We start from the raw sequence: 25,962 nt of genomic DNA on the forward strand, positions 1-25,962 counted from the left end.
ACAGTATTTAAAGGTTTTGTGCTCTTTCATATCCTTAGAATGAGGGATTGTGGCAAATGCTGTAAGTACCATTTAACAAGTATTTTCAACTGGAATATATTAGCAGCATCACTGTGTGTGGGTGTGGTTGGGTAAAGAGATAAACTGAATCTTTCCAAGGGGAGAAGGAGCAGCTGTCAGGCCTCTCGAGGTGGATACCTGTGTGCTGTGCAGGCTGCAGAGGCCACTGAACCTGCAACAGGCTGGTGGAGTGAGGGACAGCAAAATCAGCAACCACCCTTACAGTCCAACCAGTATTTTACTACAGTATATATTTAAGTTTTAAGAGCTGTCTGGGCTGTTAGCCTATTAAGCTGTAGGATAAGATAGTTGATGATAACAGCTTTCTCCTGTTATCACCTCTGTCCTTCTCTGCAGCATGTGGCAAGTTAAACCAAACCTCGCCCTCTCTCTGAAGGCTGCCGATAGGAGTAACAGTGGGATCTTCTTCAATTACAGAAGTTTCAGGCAATTCCACTGCCAGTTCTCAACTGTGAGGAAATCAGAGTACTTTATTGCTTCAAAAGTGTCGTTAGGAACACAAAGCAGCGTGGAAGAAAAAAACAACTTTTGACAAAATGGGTCCTGCTGATGATTTATGTTGATCTGAACTGGAAAATTTGGTAGGCAGCAAGCATGGATACAGCAGTCTTCAAACAGAGGCAGTTGCTTGTTAGTTGTTCACCTGTGTGGTTGAACTTTGCATCCAGCACCTGACTAAACATTTCTTTTTTTTCTTTAAACCTAGGTTGCCCTTCCCAATGACTCCAGCTGTGTGGAAGAAATACTGCGGGTAAGTAATACCCTTTGCTTTTTTATCTCCTGTATAATTGTAGTGCTGTTATTTTCATCTTCCAAGGAGAGGTTTTATAGGGCTGTCTTTAACACTGTTGTTAAATAATAACATGTCAGTGGGTCTGTATTAAGAGACACAGACAGGGGGTAGGCCCAGGGTACTCCTTAGTGAGATCAGTTCACCTAAGACTGCATCTGCCAGCTTGTTTCAGTCAGGATTTACACATGTTCCTGTTCTTTTCGAGCTCTCAGTCCCTGAGTCTATCCAGGACACATTTCTCTCCTACCCTGAGGTGCAGTTGCCTTAATTCTTCTACTCCAAGCTGACCTACAGCCTTCCTCCTTCCTCTAGACTACAATTGCTCATCATTCATGGTTTTGTTAAAGACTTACAGACATGTTTTTTCTGTGATCTTTGGTCAGTGGTTGAATACAGAAAATTGCAACTCCAAACTAAGAATGGTTTAATTGCAACAAGATCATGTAATAGGAAAAAGGGAGTGTGCCCAAGTTGTATGCCTTACTCTCAGTGTAAGATGGGCTTTTCCTCAGACGTGCCAACTTTGGGGCTCCCTGTTGGCCGTGAGATTCACCTGGGGGCAGTTCTGCAACCCACCAGTCCCTCTCTCAGATTTAGGTTTTTCTCCTCATGGGTTGAGTTTCCCTTCTGTCGGAGCTACCTCCCTGGGATTGCCAGCCAACCAGCTGATGTATGGTGTAGAATGGATAGAATTTCAGTGGGAATCTGTCCCAGCCATGTCCTTGTTACTGGAGGTAGTGCTGCAGACTTACCCAGACCTGAAATCACGTGTAACAGTCATGCCAGCTTGTTTCCAAAGACGTACTCTTCGTTATAAAATAAAATAAGCTTCTCACTATTCATTGCAATTCAGAGTTAAATACCTTGGAAAACTTGCTCCTGGTTTCTGTACACAAATTATCTTGGGCAGCTCTAGATGTCCTTATGGGGTGGCAGTGTTGCTGCAGAAGTGTGTTGAGGCAGCGGGCAGGTGTGCTCCTGCAGATCTGCTGTGAGGGAGGAGATCCCACAAGAGCATCCAGGAGCAATGAATGCAAGGAAATAAATAATATTTACTTTCAACCTTCAAAGTGAGCAGAGGTTTATTACCTATAGAACAGTAAGGGAGCAAAAGCAGAGGAAATGTTGAAAGGCTCTGTGAAGTTCTTGGTACATTTAAAATGTCTTCTTCTGTTTATATATTTCAGTTAGGTTCATTATTATATTCAGAATTAATGACTTGTTGGCTGGGAAAAGCAGTTGTTTTCAGTAAAAAGCATCAAAAGAAAATGTGATGGGATGAATTTCAGGGATCAGTCATCCAGGTGACACTTTTAATGTGGGAACAGTGTTTATAAATCACAGGAAGCAGAAATGTCTTTTTTCTAATCAAGATGGTGACCCTGTTTCCTATGCCATGACTGTCATTTGACTCAACAAACAAGCACAATATGCTGGGCTTCCTTCTGAAACCTGTTGAGATTGGAGCAGAATTTTCTGTTGCCTTTAGAGAATGGGGATGTGGGGATGACGTGCCGAGTCCTGGCTCCTGCCACCAGTGGGCCATTGAACTTGGGGGCACTCTTGGGGTGGACAGAGCAGGGATTTAGCAGGATTCCATGTCTCTGGGGATCTCTCTCACAAGGACATGTAATGGGCCTGTGAAGAAGCGATAGAAACCAGCAGATCTTTTTGGACTACAGCTTCAGGTGCCCAGAGGCATCCTTCATGCCCATCCTGGAGTAAACCTGTAAGGCATAGCCTCTGGCATGGCCAGAAGGCACCTGGAGCCCATGACACCTGTGCTGGGGTGCAGAGACAGCCTTGGCACGTGGACCTCAGCCATGGTTCCCCAGGGTGCTCCCCTCCACAGGCAGGGGGGAGCTTTGGTGCTGCTTCCCCGGGGCTGTGTGCCCTCGGCGTTGGGCTGTTCTGCCTTCAGCCTGGGGTAACCTGCCTGCCCTGGGCTGCACAGCCCTGCCTGTGTGAGCACAGCAGCCCTGAGCTGCTTTGGGACTGCCCAGCAAAGACCCAGCAGACCCCAGCCCCAGCTGGATGCCCTCAGGGCAGCAGCTCAGGATTCCAACCACATGTGGTGCTGAAGCACACCTGGCACTAGAAGTACCTGGGTTTTGTCAGCGTTTTACTTTGTTCTTCTCAAATTTATGCCGCAGAACAAGCTAGCAGGAAATGTTTTTAGCTGCATGCAGGGTATCATATTCTACTTGACAGGCAATGGAGAGAAAATAAGTAAGAGAATGTGATGCCCAGCAGTGGTCAAAATCCAGTCTTTGGGCTCCCCATGGAAACCGTGTCAGAAGATTCAGGCTGGCTGCTTCAGATGAAAGAATGACCCTTGGTTTCAGCAGAAATTTGCACTTTGAGAACCTGGATTAAGTTTCCAGCCCCGACAGGTATTTCTTTGGCCTTTAAGGGCCATTTACATAGGCTCTGATAAACTTTTGGGAGTGTGGATCTCAGCTCGCCCATGGCAGCTTCTCTCAGTAAAAACACCATGTTATTCACATGTGTGTCCTGTCAGGGATGTTACAGAGGCAAACACAAAGGATTCCAAGACAGTCAAGCCCCAAAAGTGGACAACTGGGCTGTAATTGTGCATTTTGCCCAACCAAACCATTGGCAGCCCCTGGCAGTTTCTGCTCTGGGCTGTGTCTGCTGGGGAAGGGTGCTCTGCCTGGCACTCACCCTTGCAGCAATGCATACCTTGAAGCTTGCATATTTTTTTTTCTGGTTTTGATTTGTTTTGGTTTTTTAAAGTTGGGGAATTACTTCAGTTCCACCCCTCAGAAAGATACAGTACCTCTTGAGGGTTTCTTTGCTAGACTTTACAAGGAAGAGGTACTCCTGCAAAGATCTGTGACCTCTGATTTTAGATAGCTCTTTTTTCAAGCTGAACTTGATTAATGGTTTCTGTAATTGTAGAGGTTTGTAATTCTTAATCTGTCTTCTAGTTGTTTTTTTTTTTTCCATCTTGGAGAAAAAAGGTTTAATTGAATTTATATTCTAAAATTTTCAACCAAGTGAGGGGAAAGGTCTTGACTTCATTCAGACCCCTGAGTCTTCAGAGACAAAATTTCACAGTCCTTTAGATTTCCTGAAACACTTAGCTACTTATGTCATCTTGTGTAAATGCTTTAAGGACTGTTCCCAATACTCCAGCCAAAGGTTAATGACAGACCAGTCTCCTGCTGATTTTACTTTTCTAACCAGGATGGCTGAGAAGGTTGTGAAAAATAATAATAAAAAATGATAATAGTAATAATCATCATAATCTCTTATGCAACTAAGGCCAAACAGTAATGATAGCACAGATTGCATTTAATGCAAGCTGCTGCTGAAACTGAAAACTAAAGGCAAATACCTGGTGGTCTACACTTTTTTCTATTCCAAAATGTGTTGGTGTTATTTTTCCAACCAGTGCAATGGTTTTGAAAGTGCAGATAATATGGAAGACAGGCAATTAAAAGTATGTCCGTGTAATTCACATTTTATTAATATGGATTTAAATTAAGTTGTCGCTTGCTATGTGCATCCTTTGAAAAATGAGTTCATTGAAATGTTGTGATCCAAAGTGCAGATGGGGCGGGAGAGCTGACATTTAAAACCAGTCTCCAAAGCTGTTACTCGTGCCACTTGTACCAGGGCTTTACATCAGTGTGCCTTGCTGTCACTGCCTGTGATGTGAGCCATGTGCTGGCCCAGGGGAAGGAGGTGTGTAGGTGACACTGAGGGTGAAAAGCAGTGATCCTTTCCCTGTCTGTGCAGAGCTCAGAAGGGACCTTCCTTAGCCTTGGTTTGCCCCGGCTAAAGAGTCCATAAGCACACAACACCACACGGGAGAGAAAGGAAATTTTTTTTAATTACAGGTTGTGGAGGACTGTAAACTGGAGTGTAAACTGGAAGTTTGGGCTGGGTGTTCAGGCAATCAGCTGGACATCACCCAGCACTGCAGCTCTGGTGGCTGTATCCTAACCACACAGGCAGGCTCTGCTGTCTGGAAATCCATCCCTGCTTAGGGGGACAAAAGGAATTCTTGTACGTGCATATTCACAGTAGAAAGGCATCAAATAACTAGATGGACTTCTGATGGTATGTGGACAGCTGTGATACTAATTAGAAGCTTTCCAGTCTGGAAGCAAAACAGATCCCAAATATAGTTCAGATTGTAATAAGTGTAAAAATGACTGGAGTTAAATGAGCAACGTCTGTAATTTGTATGGTCGTCTTCTAATGACTAGCTCCTGTCTAATGACATGGGAGAATATGTAAATTGATCAGCAGGTGAAAATGCCCTTGACTCTGCAAATTATGTGTAGGATTACCTTCCTCATGCCAATTGAAAGCACTAACAGATTTAATATGTCTCACCCTCAGCTGAAGTGAGCTGTTCACATAGCAAAATTAGACTGTAACAGATACAGCCCATTATTTGCCCCTCAGTAATTGTTTTCTCTTCTAAAATACAAACAGCATTGAAGAATGATGCTAAACCTAATTATAATAATTGTAATTTGAAAAATACAGGTATGCTGTCCAGCGTGGTTACAAATGCACTTAGTAGCTGACGGGCAGTTTAAATATTTTCACGTGGAGTCTGGGGGCTTGCTGGGGAGGACATGATGTGAATTTAAAATGATTATCCAGACGTCACTGGACAAGTGAATAACGAGCTGACTGGCCTAGTAAATCATGTGAACCTGTCAAATGTGGGAACACTTTGGGGAGGAGATGATGTCAAGTAACAGTAACTTAGCAACCTGGCATTTAGCTGTCCAGAGAATGAGTAAGAGTAGCCACTTTTAAATAGCTGAGTAAATAAATGAATCCCTATACGTCTTAGGTGTGCTATAAAAATAGCCCAGCACCGTATGTTTTGTGTCAAGCTGCTTCTTTCTCCTGGATAAGGTGATTTATTATTTCTATTGAAATGAAAAAATGGATTGAAAAGTTAACCCAAGTGTAAATGTGGATCTGTGGCCTTTGTCCCTGCTCTGGCGTGCAGCCTTTGAAAGCATGCAAGGAACGGGTAATAGCCTGCTTTGAAAGTTGTTTTTTTCCTTCAGACTTTGCTTATGTACACAAAGATTTGGATGGATAAAAACAATTAATTTCTTAGCAATTTCTAAGCCATTGCATTTTCAAGCTTTTTATCAGCATTTTCTCAATGGAGGCAGAACCAGTTTCTGCTCTCACATCAATATAAATCAAGGGGTAATTCCACTGACCTCTGATCTCATTTGAGTTCATTGAATTCTTCTTCCTCCCACACTGGTAGAAATTGGCAGCAGCTCCACTTACATTGCTGCTGCTGTTCTAAAATAAAAGAAGAGTTTCTTCTGTGTTGCTTTAGGCATACATAAAGGCAGAGACCTGTTCTTTGCTCTGATGAGCGCATCTCCAGATGTGATCTCACTCCAGAAAATGCTGAATATTTCCTTGAGAACAGCTCCTTCCTGGTTTGTGTGATCAGCTCAGTTTTGGTCTCAGTGTCACCACAAACATTATCACCACAGTTGTTGCATTCAGCAGCAATTCCAGGAAGGTTGAAGGAAGCCTTTTCCCAGCACTTTGTGCGCTGTCCGGAGTGCACACAGGAAGGCTGACATCAGTAGTTGGAGTCGTTTGAGGACAGCCTGGTGTAATCTTGGAGTGCAGAAGGCTCTTGGGGAGCTGGAAAAGGCAGTCTGAGGTGTTCCCAGCCGAGCACCCCCCTTGGCCCCCGTGTGCTGCCCCTGACCGCGGCAGAAAGGGATTATCCACATTTTTAACCATTCACCTTTACAATGACAGTTGAAAAGCAGTTGAGGAGCACAATGCCAAAGCTGCCTGCATGAACTTGGGGGTGCCTCATGTCCAAATCTCAGAGCTGCCCTGGGGCTGGCAGGGTGGGCAGCCGGGGAGTCAGTGCTTGGCTGAGGCTGTTGTTCGTGGTCCCCGTTGCGCAGGTGACATCCGAGGGCAGTGATACACTCGTGGTGTAGATCTATAGCATAAATCTGCTTGGTGCTGCCAGCTGAAGGCAAGGCAGGCTGCGTGCTGCTGGGGAGGTGACAGGGAGGAAAGGTTGGCTGTCTGCTCTGACAAATGCGCGTGGGTGTGCAGAGTTTCCTCTGTTGGAAAGCTGGTGTTCTGCACCTGCCTGTTACAGGGATAAATGCCTCTTCAAGATGTAATGCAGCAAAAGATTAGACCTTTGTCAGGACAGACAAGCAAGGTCTGATTCCAGCTTGCAGGCACATTTATCAAATAAAGGTTTTATTTTCATAGCAGTATTAAATAAATTATTTAGCAAAGAACTTTGAAATGTAAAATCTGATCATTATGTGGGTCTATTGCAGCCTGTCTACACTGTAACAATAAAAAAAGATTACAGAAGGTATTCGGGAAAAGAGAGAGAGATTGCTGTGCACCTGTTTTAAACTCACTATTCAATTCTGTTTTCTTATCTCCTTTACCATAATATTTTAACACATATTTTTGTACTGCCAAATTGAAATATTGCTGATTTCAGTAGTATGATATAATTCTGCCATCTTTGCCAGATTTACCACTGCTACTAAAATTACTGTAAAGTGAGCCGACATCACAAGAGTTTGGACATGTATTGCTGCTCCTGAAGAGAAACAAAGTTCTCCCATAATAAATGAAAAGTGGATGACTGCCAGTGAAGGAGTGAAGTTTGTTTTCCAAGCTCTTCAGCATCTCTTTTCACCAAAAAAACCATTTTTAGTTTCTCTCCCTCATTGAAAGTCAGCTCAGAAACAACCCACTATGTATTGCAATGTTACATGCTCAGCATCCTCACTCTGATTAAGTACTCTGTTATGATAAAAATAATTACTTTTTATAAAACTATACAAAGTAATTGTTTTAAAGCCAGTTCAAACAAGAAAGTAATTGAAGCAAAGTTATTCTCTTAGAGGGAAAGATAGTAAGTTTTGCAACTCTTAGGGAAGATGAAATGCACTCTTTACAGAACTTAAGAACATTGGTTATTTTATATATCACTTTTTCAAATACCACTAAGTTTCAGAAAAAAGTGAAAGAGACGAAAAATGTGGGAAAACAATTTGGTGGAGTCTTGTAGTTGAGCAGAGAATGTCATAAAAATAAGATTCCTACTCCCAATTTGGAGACCCGTGGGACCTGAATTCCCATCCTTTTTCATCCTTGTAACAAAAGAGTAATTCCCTTATCTTGGAGTGAAAGTGTGAAAGAAAACAGACCCAAGGAATCTGGCATGTCAGATCAACTCTGACCTTTTGTATGCTCCCATGAACAGAAAAAGGCCCCAGGTGCTGAACTGGGTGGAATATTTTAAACACTACTGTAGTGTTGTGGTGTTTGGCTCTAGCTGTAGCAGGTATCCTCTCCTCAGGACCTTGTGGGCTCATGAGTTTATGTGGTATAAAAACATGATTAAGAACTCCACAGCCTCTTGTGTGTCTGTCCTAGAGTGCTGCTGCTGATTCCAAAGTGACAGTCTGCAGTGTGGCCAAGCAGAAAAGCCATCTGAAGCTCTCATACTCCACTTGCACAGCTTACTGACAGAGCATTAAACAAAAAAATCCAGTCCTATTTTGAGATACAGGTAGTAGAATATTTCTCTGGTCTCAGATTAATCATTTTCGTTATTTCATCTTGTCCTGTCAAAGTGAAACATGGTAAATATGGGCACTGAGTGTTTAAACTGCTAGCAATGTTGCCTTTCATTTAAATAGATTAAGAATGTGTAGTCTACATTACAAATTGCTTTCGGCACAGAATGAAGACATTGAAAACATATTAAAATTGTGTTAGGCTTTCTGAAATGAATGCATGCTTTAGAAACAATTCTGGTTTGAAATGTCTGTAACATCATCTGTGGCTCTTTCTCTCCCAAATGGGAAGAGCTCCATTTTTGCAGCCCTGGGGGCAAGTGTTGCATGATTTAACTCCTGGTAGAAAGCTTCCCTGTAAGTCAGCACTGCTGAGGAGGCTCATGGGCTCCATGAAGGATAACTTAGTCTAATCACAATTAGTCAAGAGAAGCAGACTAGGAAAGGGCTAGAACACTGGTAGTGTCCAAGGGAAGACTGGACTGGGAGATGTGATGAAACATACCTTCAGAAACCGTTTCAAGAGCTTACATTTTTGAAATTCCCCTCTGAAGTTTCTGGCTATGACAATAAAAAAATAATTTACGGTTAAAAGAAACATGTAAGGAAAGCACTAGGGAAATTAAAGTGATGGATCAAAAAGACACCAAGTACTTGAGACATGCTCAGTTTCCCCCTTTATGCTTTATCTACACCTGCATGTTGCAACTTTTGATGCTTTACTCCTTTAAACTCCTTGAGGAAAAGTAAAGAGCACAGGACAAAGTTGACACCTGGAGAAAACTTGAAGTTTCAGCTTTGAATCCCATTGTTGGGCTCGGAGGTGGGTGGAAGTGTTCTGTTACAGCAGTCACCAGGAGTGCTTGTTGCCATTTTCATAATGCAGTGAGGTCTGAGTTTAACTGAAGCCACTCCTAACTTCTTCTTAAGGCAAGAATGCAGACACCAACTGATGTATGGACCAAAATTTATTTTATTTCCTCCTGAGAGACCCCTTGGACAAGCAGGTGAACTTTTTCTTGGGAAGAGTCAAGTGGTGATGCATAGTCAGACTTGCCAGCCCCCATGAGGTTTGTGGAAGGAGCCTGATGTGGTCAGGCAGTCTTGTGATCATCATCTGTCTTAAGTTCAAGTTGTTCCACATTCTGCAGTGAGAATAGCTCTAGAAGCTGCCTTTTGGGGAGGAGAATTCATGTCTTTGCTGTGTGCCATTGGTCTGTCCTGCTCCACAGTCAGCAGAGCTCTTTCTGAAGGCATCTTCCTTCTTACCTGTGGAGATTGTTCAGCTGTCAGAATATTCAGAATACACCACTTCAAATCTGACAGTGAAAGACTGGTATGGTTCATCATCTCATGTCTTTGAACACCCTCTCAATAAATGCTTGAATACACAGACTCGGATAAAACATCCTACCTTTGATCTTCCTGAACAACCTTGAGATGCCCCTTTGCTCCACTATAGCTCCTTCTGTGAAATGGTGAAATAGAACCTCACCCACACTGCCATTGTTGAAAGTTAAATTAGTTGTTAGCAAAATGCATTGATGTCCTCAGCTGGAATTATTGGTGTGATAACTGGGCAAAAGCAAGGCTCTATCAGATATTTAAAATTATGCTACATACTGTGGCTTATCTGAATTTCTAACATTTCTTTAAAGAAAGTGTGTCATTGAATTTAATGTTCTGAGAAACCTTATGAACTTCCAATCTATTTTAGCTGTACATTTCAAATTATGCTTATAATTGTGTTTTTATTGAATATGTAAGTTCCTTTCAATTTCTTATTACACTGCACAGGTTTTAATATACATTTGAGAAGAATGCACACTGTGGATAGGTGGCACTTTAGAGTGTTTTCAAATTATCACAGTAAAATTGTCACATTTGTTTAATTAGCCAGTAGATCCTGCCACATTGATTTGTCAAGGGTGTAACAACGTCTTTGGATAACTGAAAAATCTGACCAGAATGGGATTTGTATTTTTTTTTCCTTAATGAATTTCTCACATTTCTTTTTGATTCAAAAGCAGTCATACAGGCACCCAGCTTTGCAGAAGTCAGCTGAAGAAAATCTCAGGTTCTAGCATTAGAATGAAGATGATTTGATTTCTTCAGGGCCTTGAGATGTTTGTTGGCCATTGTTCAGAGGCAGGAGAGAAAGGTTATCTCCAAAGAACAATCTGAAGGTCTGAGCCAAGTGCCCAGATTTGTTTTTTCAACGTTCTGCATACCCTAAATATTCTACCTGCTGAAAGTGTCCCTGCGTGGCCTTCCAGAGCTCCTGGGGCCAGGGCTTGGTGTGGCTGTCATTAGAAACCTCTTATCAACACTCTACAGCTCTTGATTAAATGTTTTCCCTGCTCCAAAGTTTCTGTTCAATGTGTAAGCAAATATTGTTGGGGAGGTGGAAATACCTGCTGGTACTTTGCAGGGTGAAGCAGCAGCAACGTGAACCCACAAGGGCATAGCAGACTGGCATGGGTGGTTAACAGGGAAAAAAATGGGGAGAGTTGTTTTCATTGTGTTTGCTGTGGGTTGAGTGAGAGGTTTAAACTGTGGACCAAATGTCATCTCTGGAGCCAAGCCAGAAAATGGCAGGTACTGATCTTTTGTGAGGGATGCTTTGAGATCTTCTGATGGCATTTATTACACAAGCATTGAGCGTTAAAAGCCCCTTTGGGCTTTGTAGTCCGTTAATTTCTTTGCCATGAGTATATCCTACTAAAGAAAATGTTGTGTACACCAAGGTACAGTAACCTTTAAAAATACTCTTCTGAGCCTTAGGATAAAAACACTTCATGTTTGGTTTGTAGGCTCATTTCCAGTAGTGCCTTTTTTGTTTTTTAATCAAGCCAATTAATCCCTTCCCACTTATTCCAGGATTTTATCATTTCCAGCCTCTTGAGTCTCTAATCTTTTCAACAAGAGGTCTGAACTGCCAGTTATCTGAAAAAGTAATGTACCAATCAAATGAAAACTGGTGCTCAGAATTTTTTTGAAGAGCAGCCCCTTGTCATTCCTGAGTTCAGACAAAAACAAAGAGCATAGTTTCAACAGTGAGGCGTTCACTGGAGGCTTCTTTCCATGAAAATAGTTATCACTCTTTTTTTTTTCCTTGGCAATTGAGTCATTGTTTCTTTTAAAAGAGGTTGTCATGATCTCCTCATTACCATTTTTCTTAATATGATAAGTGTAAACTACAAGAAAGCGATCATGTTTGAAAGGATGCAGGAACCCTAAGGAATGTTGCACTAACTGCTTGTGTTCTTTGAAAAGGCTTAGACTGGGAATCTGACTAAATGTATCATTCTGTCTACTTTGCAGCAGCATTGTCGTTTTCTAGCATCTTTCACTTACAACACAAGTTACCCTTCAAAAAGAATGCCATGTTATTGCACCCATCCTTTGTGTGTGTCTCTAGCAAAGTGAGATCAACAACTCCTTTTGGTAGTTGCTTGAATATAATAATACATTGAACTTTGTACTTAAAAAACAAACAAAACAAAACAAAAAAAAATCCCCCACCATCCTTTGACATGTGTACTCCAGTTCATCTCTGCTTGGTAGCTGGTAGCTGTCAGTGTTTGACACCAGCTGGAGCTGTGGCTTGCTCGCACTGCTTGGAGCTAACTAGGCAGCCATGGGTCTGCTGGGTGGTCTTTTCTTGGGCTTGCTCCAAGTTTGTTCCAAATTGCTCACACAATCTCTGATAAACTATTACTAATTACACTTTGCTATTCCTTTTGAGCCATCTAGAAGCAAAAAAGACAATACATGTCATCGTCTAGTAATGTAGAGATCCGATGTTTAAATGGTGGAGCACTGAATTTACAGCATTTCAGTGCTGTGCCTTTTGTGTCCTATTCATTGATTTTCCTGTGGGAAAAGAAGTAGTGTAGTGCTTTGAGACAGGAAGGTTACGGACTTTGCCCTTTTCCAGCCCTGTTTTTAGGAGTTAGTTTGTTTCAATGTAGTTTGCTGTCAGAAGTTTTTAAAAATGCAGACACGGGAGACTCTATCAATCTGGTGCACAGTCAGAACACACTGATTTCAGACACTGGGACTGCTCTGTGTGGGACCAGGCATCCTCAGCTGTCATATGTCTTAGTGGCAGTCCCAAGTATTTAACGTTCCCAGCCTCCAACTAGCTCAGTAAGAAAGAACATGCTGGGAAATGAGGAATCAAATGTATGCAACAGTGGGAATCTGTCTACCAGAAATACTCTGAAGCCTCCATACCTTAAAGGAGATCAAAAAAGACTTCAGCATGCTTTGGCTTCAGTTTTCTTTACTGTTTAAGCTGGCTTATTTGGATAAGGCTGACATGCCAAAAAAGTATATGTTGTATCAAAACATCTTCTATAACATACATCCATTTTTTCTACACCTGTTAGCTTAGCAGGAGTGGATCAAAGGGGAGTGCTGGCATGATTTACAGGACACACAGATGCAGGAACAGACCTGCTTCAAGGTGCAAGTGAGGAAAAGGAAATTCAGACTGAAATGTTTGTTCTTTTCTAAAGGCTAAAATTACTATAATAAATGCCAGGTTGCATGAGAGGGTTTCAGGTGTCTGGTTAGGTCTTTCTGTAAGAGACTAGAATTAAAGGCTTGAGCATGAGAGGCAGCAGGGACTCCACCTCTGTGTTGCAGATGAGGACCCATAAAGTATTGTTTGGCAGACATGCTAAGATTTTTAATTTTACAGAGGAAACCAAGGTGACAAAATGAGAGGAACCAGTCATCAGGCTTTGTATATCCAGGCTTGCTGAATACTGATCAAGCTGTGCCTGTGTAATCCATGCATTTTAGATGCATCCGTTGGATTTTTCAGCCCATAATCTCTATTCCACATTTTCAGACGATATTCAGAAGTTTACCACTGCCCTAGGCATTGCATAAGACAAAAAGCGAGACAGTTTGCGCCCTGCAGAGCATTCACAGTTCCTGAAGTAGGCACTTATGGGAAGATAACCATTCTTCACAGGGGAAAGTGAATTCTTCATGCATGAAGGGAGAAGCAAGTTCTCAACTGAGACGCATGGCAGGGAGAGCATCACATAGAAAGGAAAAGGAATGGTGGAAAAAGACAGCTTTGTAAGGGCAGGTTTCAGCTTTTCTAGGTGTTCACTGCGTCTTCACTTCAGCCTCAGACCGCTGGTTTAACAGCATTACAGTGGAGGTGATGAGGTTGTGTAAGAACAGCATCAAAAACAAATGCTACCCTGGCACACCCCCACAGGAAAACCCTGCTGCAATACTGCTTGTGTGGCAAGCAGAATAAGAGATCTGGCAGAGTCTTGGTTTGGAAGGCAAAGAAACAGCTTTTGTAAGGATTTCAGTGTGTATTGTACAGTGTGTGGTAGCTTCATTTCTTTGTATTTGATGAGTAACAACTCAGAGTCCAATTTTAATGAAAGCAAATCATGGCTTAAACAAAAGAATTGGGCTTTAAATTTAAATGAGTTGCCTAACTTGGTTTCTTAATTTCCCCTATATGTTGTTTCAGGTAATTAATGCTCCTGTTTTAAGGGCAAAGCTGGTATTTTCTGGCACAAGTTAAAGCTTTCAAATTCCTCATTATTTTTGGACTCAGTTTCATCATATTGTCAGGATGTAAGTTTTAATCTGGTTACATGGGTCTAAAAATTATTGCACAATATACAACTTACACAGTGTCTGTGCTAAGCCTACAGAACAAGAGGTTTTGTGGTTTAGCAATCTAATTTTGCCTGATATTGAATTTGGAGATTTTATTTTTTCACTATGCTGCCGTAAGTTGCTTCAGAAATTTAATGCATTTTATAATAAATTCCATTGATAAGGTCTTGTCCTGTAACTATATAACACCCTGTTGTACTTGTATGGAAAAACCCATGAATTGATTACATCTGGCAATGTAAAGGAGATGATGTAATGTATTGTATAAATGCACACAGTGGAGCGCCTCAGGGTAGGAGTAGTCTTGTTTTGTAACTGTAAATTATAGTTCTGCTCTCCTCTTGGTGTGAACCCTAAGTTTCAGAGAAGAAAACAGGCAATTCAAGACATGCTTTCTTGCTTGTGAAGCTGAGGATGGATGGAACAAATTACCAGATTCCCTTAAACAAGTGCCAGCAGTGAATAGTTTCAAAACACAGTTGCTTATTTGCTTGGAGAATGGGTTTTTTGCCAATGTTTTTTAAATTGCAGAGATGAAATTATATGTTGGTATTAGTAACTTTTGAAAGAATTAGCTTTTTATGACTTATTGTGCCTTTGTTTATACTATACTCTTGTAGTGCCAGGATGCTATGTTGTATTTAACAGTTCAATGCATGCTTCCTACTTCGTGGGGCCCTTGTGACAATAAGATGTGCCATCCCTGGGGGTGGTTACCAGCAAGTATTATTTTGAATAAATAAAATCAGTGGGATATGGCAGTGCATCTCAGTGGGGTTGAGAAGCTGCCAAGAGCAGGAGGCATTGCACTGGCCATGCTGCCTACAGCAGGGTCTGGTTCTGTGTACTGGGCAGCAAAGCCATTATTAGTTCAGCCACCAGGAGTGACAGCTGGAGGATGCCTGCCCTCCTGGAACTGGGTTTGGTACATGTGACTGCAGGTACCTGAATATTTATGGGTGTATTATTGATTTCTAAAACTGGTGTTAGCTGGTGTGAACCCAGTATCCAGTTCTGGGTGCTGTATTAAGCAGAAAAGGTCCCAGCGCAGCTGAGAATTTGCAAGGATGGAGGATCAGCATTTTGCCCTCATGACTGCCGTGGTGTCCCTGAAGTGCTCTGTGACAGACACACACCAAACACTGTCTGTGGCATCCCAGAGGAGCAGGACCTCGCCTCTGGCCCATCCTGACTGTTGATGTTCCTGACCCATCAGTAGGTCTGTGCAGAGGAACAGTTACACAGGAGCAGAAACACCTCCTGTGTGCCTGGCAAAACTCTGATCATCCTCTCCTTGCACACAATCCTTATGGCCTGTCCTTAACAGACCCCACATTCCTGCAGCTGACAGGATTCATCCTGCCTGTCCTGGCTGGGAAGCAGAGTTACCACTCCAGTCAGTGTCATTATTCCTGCTCAGCACAAGCCTGCCTTTGCACCATTTGGGAGCTCATGGCTCATCCCAAAGACAGCACTGGTTCCTGCTCGTGTCCTGGGCTTTGGCTGGAAGCTCAGACAGTGCTGGAAGACAGAGACATGGTGGTCAGAGAGGCTGTCACACGTGCTGGGTGTATCTACCTTTGACTTCATGAGTTCCAACATCCCCGTTTTCCACTGAGCTCTTAGTTCTCTCATCACATAAAACTTGTCAAGAAAGCCGTCCTGTGGGTTTGCTATAGGGTCCTCCTTCATTTTTTACATTGTGTGATTTTTTCTGCCAGTTACATTCTGTGAACTCCCCATGTCTTACACACACTTTATTCATACTGGGAGTCTAAGCCTGGCAGGAGTAAGGATGCAGATCTCTGGTTCTGTGCAGCTCATCATAATGGTGCTCTGTAGTGGCTCCATAGGGGATTGTGCTGCATGCTCCTAAAAATGCTAAGAACACATGAGAAAGTGCTGAAGGGCACAAACCCTGCTTGGTATTGAACTGAAGCATTGATTGTCCTAGGCAATGTCATACAGTCAGGCCAGTTTTTGACCCTATAATCTTCCTGAGGTGGACCCTGAAGAAAATTTTCCTGCTCCACCTTGGAGAAAAGCATTCACCCTGTTAGACAGAGGATCCTCAGGGGTGAGCTCCTGTGTGCACAGCATGGACACCTGGGGCCAGGCCCAGCAGGAGCTGCATCCTTGGACAGGACACACACACTTTTACAGGCTGTGCTTTCCTTGGGACTGGAGCAGACTGGTGAAATTGAATCCACTGTGGGTTCAAGTGGTGTGGCTTCATTACTCTCCCCCTGAAACAGCCTCTGGAGCTGAGATACCTTCTCACTGTAATGGAGCATTGCCTTTCTTCACACACACGAGATTGGTTAGAGCAGTAAGTGCATCAATCATGATTTACTTTTTTTTTTTATTGTCTTGTAAATGCTCTAAGCAAAGAATATGAGTGTTATTAGTTATAAAAGCTACAGTATGAGGAAAATATATTGAAAAGTTTGAGGTATACAGGAGTCATAGAGTACTGAGAAACTCAACAGGAAAAGAAAATACCCATATTTCTTTGTGGATTTCCAAATGCTAACAAAGTAGGAAAGGAAAACATATGCTGTAAAATTTATAGTCAACCACAATTGGCTTCTAAAACAATTTCTATATTCATTTTCACAGAATATAATTTTTGTCTGTCCCCTTCTTGTTAAAATGGAAAGAAATATTAATTTATTATTGGATGATATGGAATGCATCCTATTCCCTAGCTGGCAAAGGGAACTTATTAGTCATCATTGATAAAACCCACAGGTGAACACTGTGGTTTAGGCTGTGGCCAGAAAAATGGTTGCTTTTTGTAGAATCAACTCTAGTTTCTCAATAATAAACTCATGCATGTATGCACTGTATTTCCAATTGTCTTTCAAGGAGTTTTTGGGACAGTAACAAGATAAATTGTAGTATGACAAAGACATAATTGTAGATGCCACCACATTGTTCCTCAAAATATATGTGCTGGGCACTAGCCACTTGTAATAAATTTGCTAAAACAATTGCATGAGTAAAAGGTTTTCAGCTTTAACATTCATAGCAGGAAAAATAGCTTTCTTTGGAGGGCATCACCAAAGTATTTTAATTTTTTTTTTCCTCTTACAGGGAAAAAGATGTGGTATCCCTTTGATGATGAGATTTTTTTTAAATGCTGGAACATCATAATCAATGAATATGAATGAATTTATCTATCTGTCCATGTCAATACCAAAAATGTATCAAAATCCCTTCCTAAGGAAGCTTTTGAGCAGTATAAAGCAGGCCAGATTACTGGTCAGGGTATTTCCAACTGCTTGTTGAAATTATCCATTCCTTCATAAGAAATATGAATAAAAACAACCTGTAGGTTTATTGTCTTTGTGTTCCATTATGCTTTAGTGCCATTTGCTTGTCATTTCCATGTATAAATATATATCTATATATCCATTCTTTCCTTAGCCTTTCCCCCAAAGTTGAAACAGGCTGAGATGGTTTTTGATTCAGTATGCATCTCACACAGAAAGTGTGGCTGCCCCTCATGCATTACTGGCTTCCTACCAGAGAGAGTTTGATCAGTTTTGTATAAATGCAGGAACCAGAAAGATGCTGTGAAACAAGACAAGGCTTTTTACTAAGGTTGCATTGATAAATAGTTAATAAAACATTAATAAATCATTAATGGAGTCTTTAATAAATGGTAAATCACTTGGCTGTCTTTATTCCTATCTTTATTCAATCAAGGCAGTAGGTTGCTTAGCACCAGCTGTAACATCAAGTTTGTAATAACCTTAGAACCTCTATTCTTCATGGTTTTTTGTTTTTTTTCCTGAATGCAACTTTAACATGCTGTGTCTCCAAAAACTGGAGGATGTTTCAAGCAATAGATTTAGCTAAGATTTAAAAGTACAAAAAGTTAGCTAAGATTTAAAAGAGAGGGTCATTTGACAGAGAATATCACAGGAAAGGTCTCTTTAGCAGCAGTGGACTGAATTTATTGCTAGTGATATGTGTAGGGCTGGTCCTCCTGCTCCACTGGCTGCCCTCTAATGATGTGGGAAAGTGTTGGTCCTGAGACTGCCTTTGTGGCCACAGAAGAAAAAAAAAAAGGGATTGTTGCTCTGTTTTTCTGTCTTTTTGTGGAGGTATCCACAAGAGAAGCAGTAAGGGTAGGGCTTGGCCAAACCAGTTGTGATCTATCAAAACTACAGAAGAAAAAGAGCTGGGAAGGGTCTTAGAAATCTCCTCATCATCTCCTACAGATCCCTGTCCCAGTGCAGGAATCAATTCTGCCTAAGCCATGCCTGACTGATGTGTGCTTATCTGTTCTTAGGCATGTTCTTGCACAGATGGAGTCCGTGGAGCCCTCTGAGCAATCTGTTTCAGTGCTGCAGGATCCTTACCATGAAAGAGCTTTCTCTTACCTCTAAGTGGAATTTTTCTGGCTGCAGTTGAAGTTCATACCCTCCATAAAGCTGGAGAACAGATTATTCTCTCCTTTAGGAACAGCTCTTTCTGTAATTAATGGCTGTTCTCATGTCTCCCCTCAGTTCTCCCAAGGGAAGTAGCATGAGCCCTGTATCTTGGGAGACTTCAAATTAGATCAGGCTAAGCAGTTCAGAGCGCACTAGGAAGGGAAGCTGCCTCAGTAGGAACGCAGAGTACACAATCCTGCTGCTTTTTTTCCATAATGGCCTCTCAGAGCCTGGCTCAGTGCTTTTATCTGTACTTAAAAACACGGTACACTTTCTTTTGAACAAGAAGGAAATGATGGAAAAATGAAATACAGAGACAGGAAATAAATCTTGAAGGCGGCTATTAATTTTAGGGACTGGTTTTGTAAAGCTATTTACCATCTGCCCCATATCCCCTGTACTCAATTCTCTCTCTCTGACCTCTTCCTTTAAAAACTTGCAAGTTTAAATCCTTCCCCAGTCCTCTCCTTCCATTTAAATCATTATTTGGCCTTGTACCTCTGCATCCTTTGGAAAGTTTGCTTGGGGTATTTGTGTTTTGGGTGATTCATTAGATCGTGTCTGCATGTGTCCTTCTTAGTTACTTACCTGAGGGCTTTTATAGCCAAAAAAACCCCAGACTTAGCTGAAGAGACAAGCATGTCTAGCTCTAATAAATAAAACACATGGAGTCAATTAAAACAATGTTTAAATAATTTTCAGAAAGGAGGATGCTTGATGTTACTACATCAGAGGACCACAGTGACTTTTAAGCCAAGAAACAGTGCAGGTTTACTTTCTCATTTAATCTTCAGGTCTGTAAAAAAATGCATGCTTCTATAGCAGTCATCTACCCACTCCAACAGTTAACATGATTTTGGAATTATTTTAAGTCCAAACCATGTGAAAATAAATCCTAACTCAATTTTGTGGGATTACTTTGTTTCCATTAAATTCCTCTTTAAAGTGTTTCATATGTTTGCTTTTATTATTTTTACTTCCAGGAATCTCTAAATACTTCCAAATTTGGATTGATTAAAGTGTTTTAACTTTTCCTGGAAAAAAGCATGAATTTAATTCCCGGTCTATTTTCCCAGGTATTTACAAACTGAGGTGGTTACAGACACATCTTAATGGATGTCTACACAACACACACCATCTGTGTGGCTCTTTATAGTTTTAACATATTAGAAGGTGAATATATCAGATTTCACCAGCTAAACAAAACAGAGCTTAGCAAGTACTTAAAGATGAGGGACCTCCAGAAGAAATTGGGGCACAAGAAAGAATGGTGCAGTCATGTGGATGATTAAACCAGTGACACCTTTTCTCCTGATGCTCCAGAGGAACCTGTCTGTGCTGAGGGAACGGAGCAGGAACGAGCTGGGCAGTCAGGTCCCCGCAGGGCGTGGGGTTGGGATTTTGAGCCTTCACTGACAACAGCAGTGCCATTTGTGCATGTCCTTCTGCAGCTCAGCTCTGTGAGCCTGGAGCATGCAGCTGTGTGGTGCTTGGTGTGGGGCTGCTGCCCACACATGTTGAAGTGACATTTTTCAGATGAGTGAACTCAAAACTTTCTTTACCACCGCTCAAGGTTCCTTGGTCAGAAGTGCTCTGGCACCTGTCTGTAGGTAGATGTAGGTATGTTTCTTGAGCTAAATGTGTGCTTCCTCCCTCCTTCCACACACAGTGTTGGTTTATATGTTTATATGGTTTAGATGAGCTTTAAAGGTTTGTTTTACACATGTGTGATCCTATCTGGAATTTTCTGTCCAATAATTTTCATTGCAGTGAGAATTGAAGTGAAATGCTTCCAAGTAGCTAGGTCGTACCTTTGTAAGAGGTTTTGGTGTTCATGAGGTCGCTCTGTAAACACAGAGATTGGATAGTCCTAACATCGGTGGAGGCAGAATTTCTTACATTGTAATTGAATTTCCTCAAATAATAGCAGGCTCCTTTTCCCACTGTTTTATATTCAGATGTCCCCTAATAGGGAGATGACTAGGTTTGCTTACACTTCAGCCTACCAAGTTAGGTGGGCAGTGGATACTACACGTGTTTTGACAGGCAATATTCTGAAATGTTTGCTGGCATCACCTCCCCATGAATCTCAGGCTCTCTGTGCATTTTCTGTGTGGGCAGGAAGAGACTGAGGTCAAGCCTATAATTGTAGTTCTAGAATATTCTTCATTTCTGCTTCAGTCAGAATGCCTGCCCTCCTTTAATTATGTGATACATTCTCTGTTTCATCTTTTTGCTATGAAGAGATCTGCCATAAACCAACCTCCATGGCATAGGCCTTGGCCAAGGCATGCAGGATTTGGATTATATTATCTCACAGGAAAGTTCAGAGGATGCTTAAATAGTTTTCTGCCTTCCCTGTGCAGAGGTCAGACAATCAGTGCCATTTAATAGTGCTCTTCCTGTCGTGGCACTGAGCTGCCCCAGCCTCACACACCAGGAGGGATGAGCCATTCAGCAATTGTCCTTTCCACCTCATTGCCACCATTTGGGTTTGTCTAGTGAAAATTGGTCCTGGGCTCCACAGCAGAAACCCAGAAGTTCTTTCAGGAGTGCAGCCTGGCCCATGAGCCCAAAGAAGTCTTTCTGTCTGCCTGTCCCACTGACCATGGTGCAGAATTTTCCTTCTTCCTGACCTCCTGTATGACACCTGTAGGTCTGAAACTTGCTGGCTCTGTCTTCAGTAAACTATAATTAGTATCAGCTGTAGCCACCCAGGGCATGAGTTTAGCCAAAATTCACCCACCACACTGTCCTTTTTACACCACCTATATTTTCTTAATCAATAGCATTATGTTATGTTTTTATTTGTGGTTCATTTGAGTGGCTGTCATGTTACCTACAGAAATTGGCCTGTTCATAAGCTTTGTTGTGACTAGCCCTGGGTTTGACCAGTGTATAATAGCAGCTGGGAAATGTAGTTTACTGCAGTTAGGCCATTGCACTGGATGCTCTTCTGCTCTTTGCCTCCCTTGTCTCAAGAAAGAACTCTTTCAGAGCTTTTTAGGCAAAGAGGAACAACCAAGACAAAGATGCAACAGAATGCCAGAGACAACTATTACTGCCTCTCTGGATATTTATTAAATTAAAAACAAAGATAAGCAAGAAAGAAGCAGTGTCTCCCATAAAGCACACTCATTAGAAAGGCATTTACAATCCCTGCCTAAGCCAGCACTTGTGCAGTTCCAGAAGGGCATTTACAATCCCTGCCTAAGCCAGCACTTGTGCAGTTCCTTGGTTTCAGTGGTTTTCCCCCTGCTCCAATGGGCACAAACCCCAGTGTGCTCCTGTCAGGCTTGCTGGGGCAGCAGCTCCCTGCACTGGGAAGGAGTGGGTGTGTGCTGCTCTTGTGCTGGTGCTTGGTAGCTGTGGGCACCCAGGTTGTTTCTTTAAAGATAATGGGGACATGAGTGTACAAATGAAGAATAAACACACTCACATAGAAAATGGATGGTTTTTGCTTAGATGGTCTGGTAGGCAGGTTTCACTGGATTCCCCTGATTTCTCAGTCCCTCATTTTAAAGTGGAATCAATAGTGCTCTGGGGCTGTGACATTGCTTATCACAGCAAGAGCCTTTGGCCAGTGCCACAAGAAGATGCTGTGGTGCTGTCCCTGCTCCCTGCTACACTTGCAAGCCCATTCCAGATTTTTCTAGACCTGCCTCTTGTTTCTTTTGCCAGTCTGCAGTTTTGAATAGGGCTGCATCTTGCCACCATGCACTCCCCTATGGGGCTGCACCCAGTGCTGGACAGGAGGGCCCCCTCTCTGCCTGGGCTTGGCAGGTAGAGCCCTGCTCTATTCATGCAGCCTGGCAGGCTGGCCACAGAGCTGGAGCCAGTTCCCTCGGATGGAGACAGGGATGATCACAATTTTCAAGAGTATGACCTGTCCTCACTCTCCTTCTGAGAAGTTCTGCCTGTGGGGTTCTTTAGGTGTTCATCTGTGACCCAAGGGTGTGGGGTGGTGGGGTGGATTCCTTGAGCAATTGCATCTCCAGGCTCAGTGGAGCAGATGGGACCATTTTTAGCTCTCTTTCTTCTCTATGTACGTGAATTTGTTTTCTAAACTTTTTCTTTTTTCCCCAGGAGATGACCCATTCCTGGCCTCCTCCTCTCACTGCTATTCACACTCCGGGCAAGGCTGAGCAGACCAAGTTTTCTATCCCAAGCAAGGTACAAGTGGGTTGTTACCATGACCTGATCAGCATTCTGCTCGGTTCTGTTGAGTGCTCTTTGCTGGAGAGTTTATTTTTGTAATTGGTCCCACTTAAAATAAATTCTGATACTATTTTTAGTTGGAAATTCCCAATCAGACCATTGCTACTAGCAGAACTGCTTATTTAAAGCTGCAGAAGACCCAGTGGAAGCAAAGTGAGCTTTTTATCTCTGTTGTTATGGGAGTCTTTCTACGTCAAGTAAAATATATTTTGCTTGGTTTTCTTCCATTATGATTTGTGCAATGAAAAGGTTTGAAATGGACATTTTTTTCTCACTTACTGATTGATTGCATGGTGAGGTTTTGGCTGCATAGTCAAGTTATGGTGACTGAAAAGGTCGCCATGTGAAGAGCATGGTGGGATCTGTCTGTGTCACACCTCAGAGGGAGGCACAGAGTCTAGGCACAGCTGCCTAGAGAGTGCCTCGAGTTCATGTAATCCACACTGAATTGTTAAATTGTATGATCTGAAGATGCCCTTAGCCCACATTGCATTATTGCCTTCTGGCTGTGATTCCAGTAGCACTGCTAGAGATCAGGCTTGAACCTGGGACAGGTTCTGCCAGAGGTATCTCGTGCTGGGACTTGAAAACCTGAGCTGATGATGTTTGGGGAAGAAGAGAACTTCCCCAGGGTGGGAAATTTATACCATTCTGTCATAGAGCTACATAAAAGTTTCTTTCCAATGGCAGGATCTTGAAAAATAGCTTATTAAACTGGTACTGCTTAACATTTTAGTTCAAGCAATCATATCCTGATTTAGAAGCTGGAATGTGATTTTGCTCTTACTGATTTCCCCTGTCTGAAATATAGCCACCATACTTAGTTGGAAAGAAATTAAATTAGCAATATCTGTGGCTTCTTAAGCAAAACCAAAGCCATGCCCAGAATGTCTTGTTTTAATGGAATGTGATGGTTACTGCCCTAGCACTGCCACTGTCACTGCACTTTCCTGCTGCAATGTGAGGCATCTGAAGTCATTGAATCACAGAATGGCCTGGGTTGGAAGGGACCTTAAAGGTTGTCTGGTTTCATGTAGTTCCCTGCCTTGGGCAGTAGACCAGGTTGCTCAGAGCCACATCCAGCCTGGCCATGAACACTTCCAGGGATGGGGCATCCACAGCTTTTCTGGACAACCTGTTCCAGCGCCTCACCACCCTCACAGTTATTTTTCCTAATATCTCATTTAAACCAGCTCTCAGTCTGAAGCCATTTCCCCTTGTCCTGTCACTACATGTGTTTACAGAAAGCCCCTCTGCATCTTTCTTGTAGGTCCATAATTACAAGAGCATAATCCTCATTGTAAATTGGGTAAAAGTCCCTTGAACCCTTTAAGGTGAACCTGTGTGAATACAGGTTTTTACTTGCTGGAAGCTGGTAAATTTGTACTAATTTTTCTTAATTTAGTGTTCTGTTTTTGATGAGCCCTACAGAAACTGGTTTGAGTCCTGCAGACTGACATTATCTCCACTGGTAGCCATATAAGCAGAGGTTCAGAGAAGCTAAAATTTTGGGTTTTCTTTTCTGTTTCTATCAATTTGGCTTTGAACTTTTAAGATCCACATCAAAGTTAATTTCTGGGCACATTAAATGTTGATCCTAAAATTCTTGACCGTATCACTTCAATACAAAATATAAATTAGACCTCTTTTTTTGAGCTAGCATGGCAGGAAATAGGCAAGCACATAAATGTTTTCATGTTTGCTAGTCTTACTTTAAAAAATACAGCAGAAGTGTCTCTTCAGAACATCCCTTTAAATCAATTATGGCTGGCCAAATTATGCATCTAGGACATAATATGGCTAGGTTGTGCAGCCATATAAACCAGAGACGGGCACTGTTAGTAGTTTTCAATTTAGCTATTAAAATAAAGGTATTCTTATGAGAAACATACATTTTAAAAGTGTGATAAAAGAGGTGGAGCTTATCAAAACAATTTATTCGTTTGACATTCAAATTTAAAGTGCCATGTTTACTCTTAGGGCATTATTTACTTCACAAGGGACTGACTGACAGCACAATATAATATTGGGAACTAATAATGCCCTAAGAGGAAGTGCAGTGAAGGTTTTAATGACTTTAACATCCTACAGAACTAACACTTCCAGCAAAGTAGTGCCTGGCTGTAGGATGAGGTTGTAAATAACACCTTAATTTCAACTGATCAAACTCAGCTTGGAAGGAAAGCTGATGACAATCACTGTGGACTACAGAGCCTAGAGAAAAACTAAGCCAGAAAACACTGTGATAATAAAGAAACAGCTTAGTTATTGTGAACCAACAAGAATCCTGGCATTAGCATGCTCAGTGTTGCAAGCCAGACTCTTTGCTAGCTTTAAGTTGTTGTACTTCCATTGATTTCATTGGATTTGGACCAGTTTCCATCAGGTGAAGATCTACTTCCCATGTCTTTATCAAATCCCGTGTGTCACAGTCCAAATAAAAACAGTGACTACCAATAAAAGGTTACTGTAGTTGCAGGCAGTGAGATCAAACAACAGAAAGGCAATGGCACTGAATTGAATGCATAGCTGCATTCATGCTGTGTTCTAAATTGTGCATCCTGGATGGCTCCTGCACACATCCATGGCCAAGCCTGGGGAAGGTTGTGCTGCTGCGGGTGTAAATCTGTGTGCTGTCTCCTAAAGGGGGGTGGAGATTTACAGCAGCTGAGGACATGCTCTTGCCTGAGCTCTGAAGGGTCCCTCAGTGGTGCTCTGTCTCCACAGTTAATGCTTTTTTTAAACTAATGTCACTGGTGCTGCCTTAACAATGCTGTGATCCCTTCCCTGTGCCATCTCCTTCCTTCCCTGTTGGTATGATGCCAGTGCCCTTAATCTAGCAAGCCAAGATATATCTTACCTTCTTCATCTTATTTAACTAAGGCTGACATTTTGTGTGTTCTTCTTTGTAGGACTCCCAACATCTGACCTCAGGATACAATGTACAAAGTAGGTCTTTTTCATCCTGGTCCTAACAGTCAGGGTTGGGGTTTTTTTTTTTTTTTTTGTCTGCTTAATGTCATTAAAACAAAGGCTAAAAAATTAATTTCTGTGGTGCTAAAGCAGATCAGTTCCATTTTTTTATTACATGTTATGCATTGTGGCATGTTGTGAAACCAAGTATAATTAGATGGGCTGACAGCTTTGGGTGCATTTTAATTCTACAGTA

General features: G+C 42.0%; 1 protein-coding gene across 3 annotated transcripts in view; it reads left to right on the top strand.

Annotated features, from left to right (window-relative positions):
- AFF2 (ALF transcription elongation factor 2) overlaps positions 1-25,962 on the top strand; it is a 323,813-nt gene that overhangs the window by 175,604 nt on the left and 122,247 nt on the right. For all 3 annotated transcript variants that reach the window (XM_084213128.1, XM_084213130.1, XM_084213129.1), the window contains exons 4-6: positions 788-832; positions 22,662-22,748; positions 25,706-25,742. In XM_084213128.1, coding sequence (XP_084069254.1) covers positions 788-832; positions 22,662-22,748; positions 25,706-25,742 — 169 coding nt within the window. The remainder of the gene's footprint in view (positions 1-787; positions 833-22,661; positions 22,749-25,705; positions 25,743-25,962) is intronic.

The sequence above is a fragment of the Fringilla coelebs genome (assembly GCF_963513975.1).
Source record: "Fringilla coelebs genome assembly, chromosome: 11".
NCBI lineage: Eukaryota > Metazoa > Chordata > Aves > Passeriformes > Fringillidae > Fringilla > Fringilla coelebs.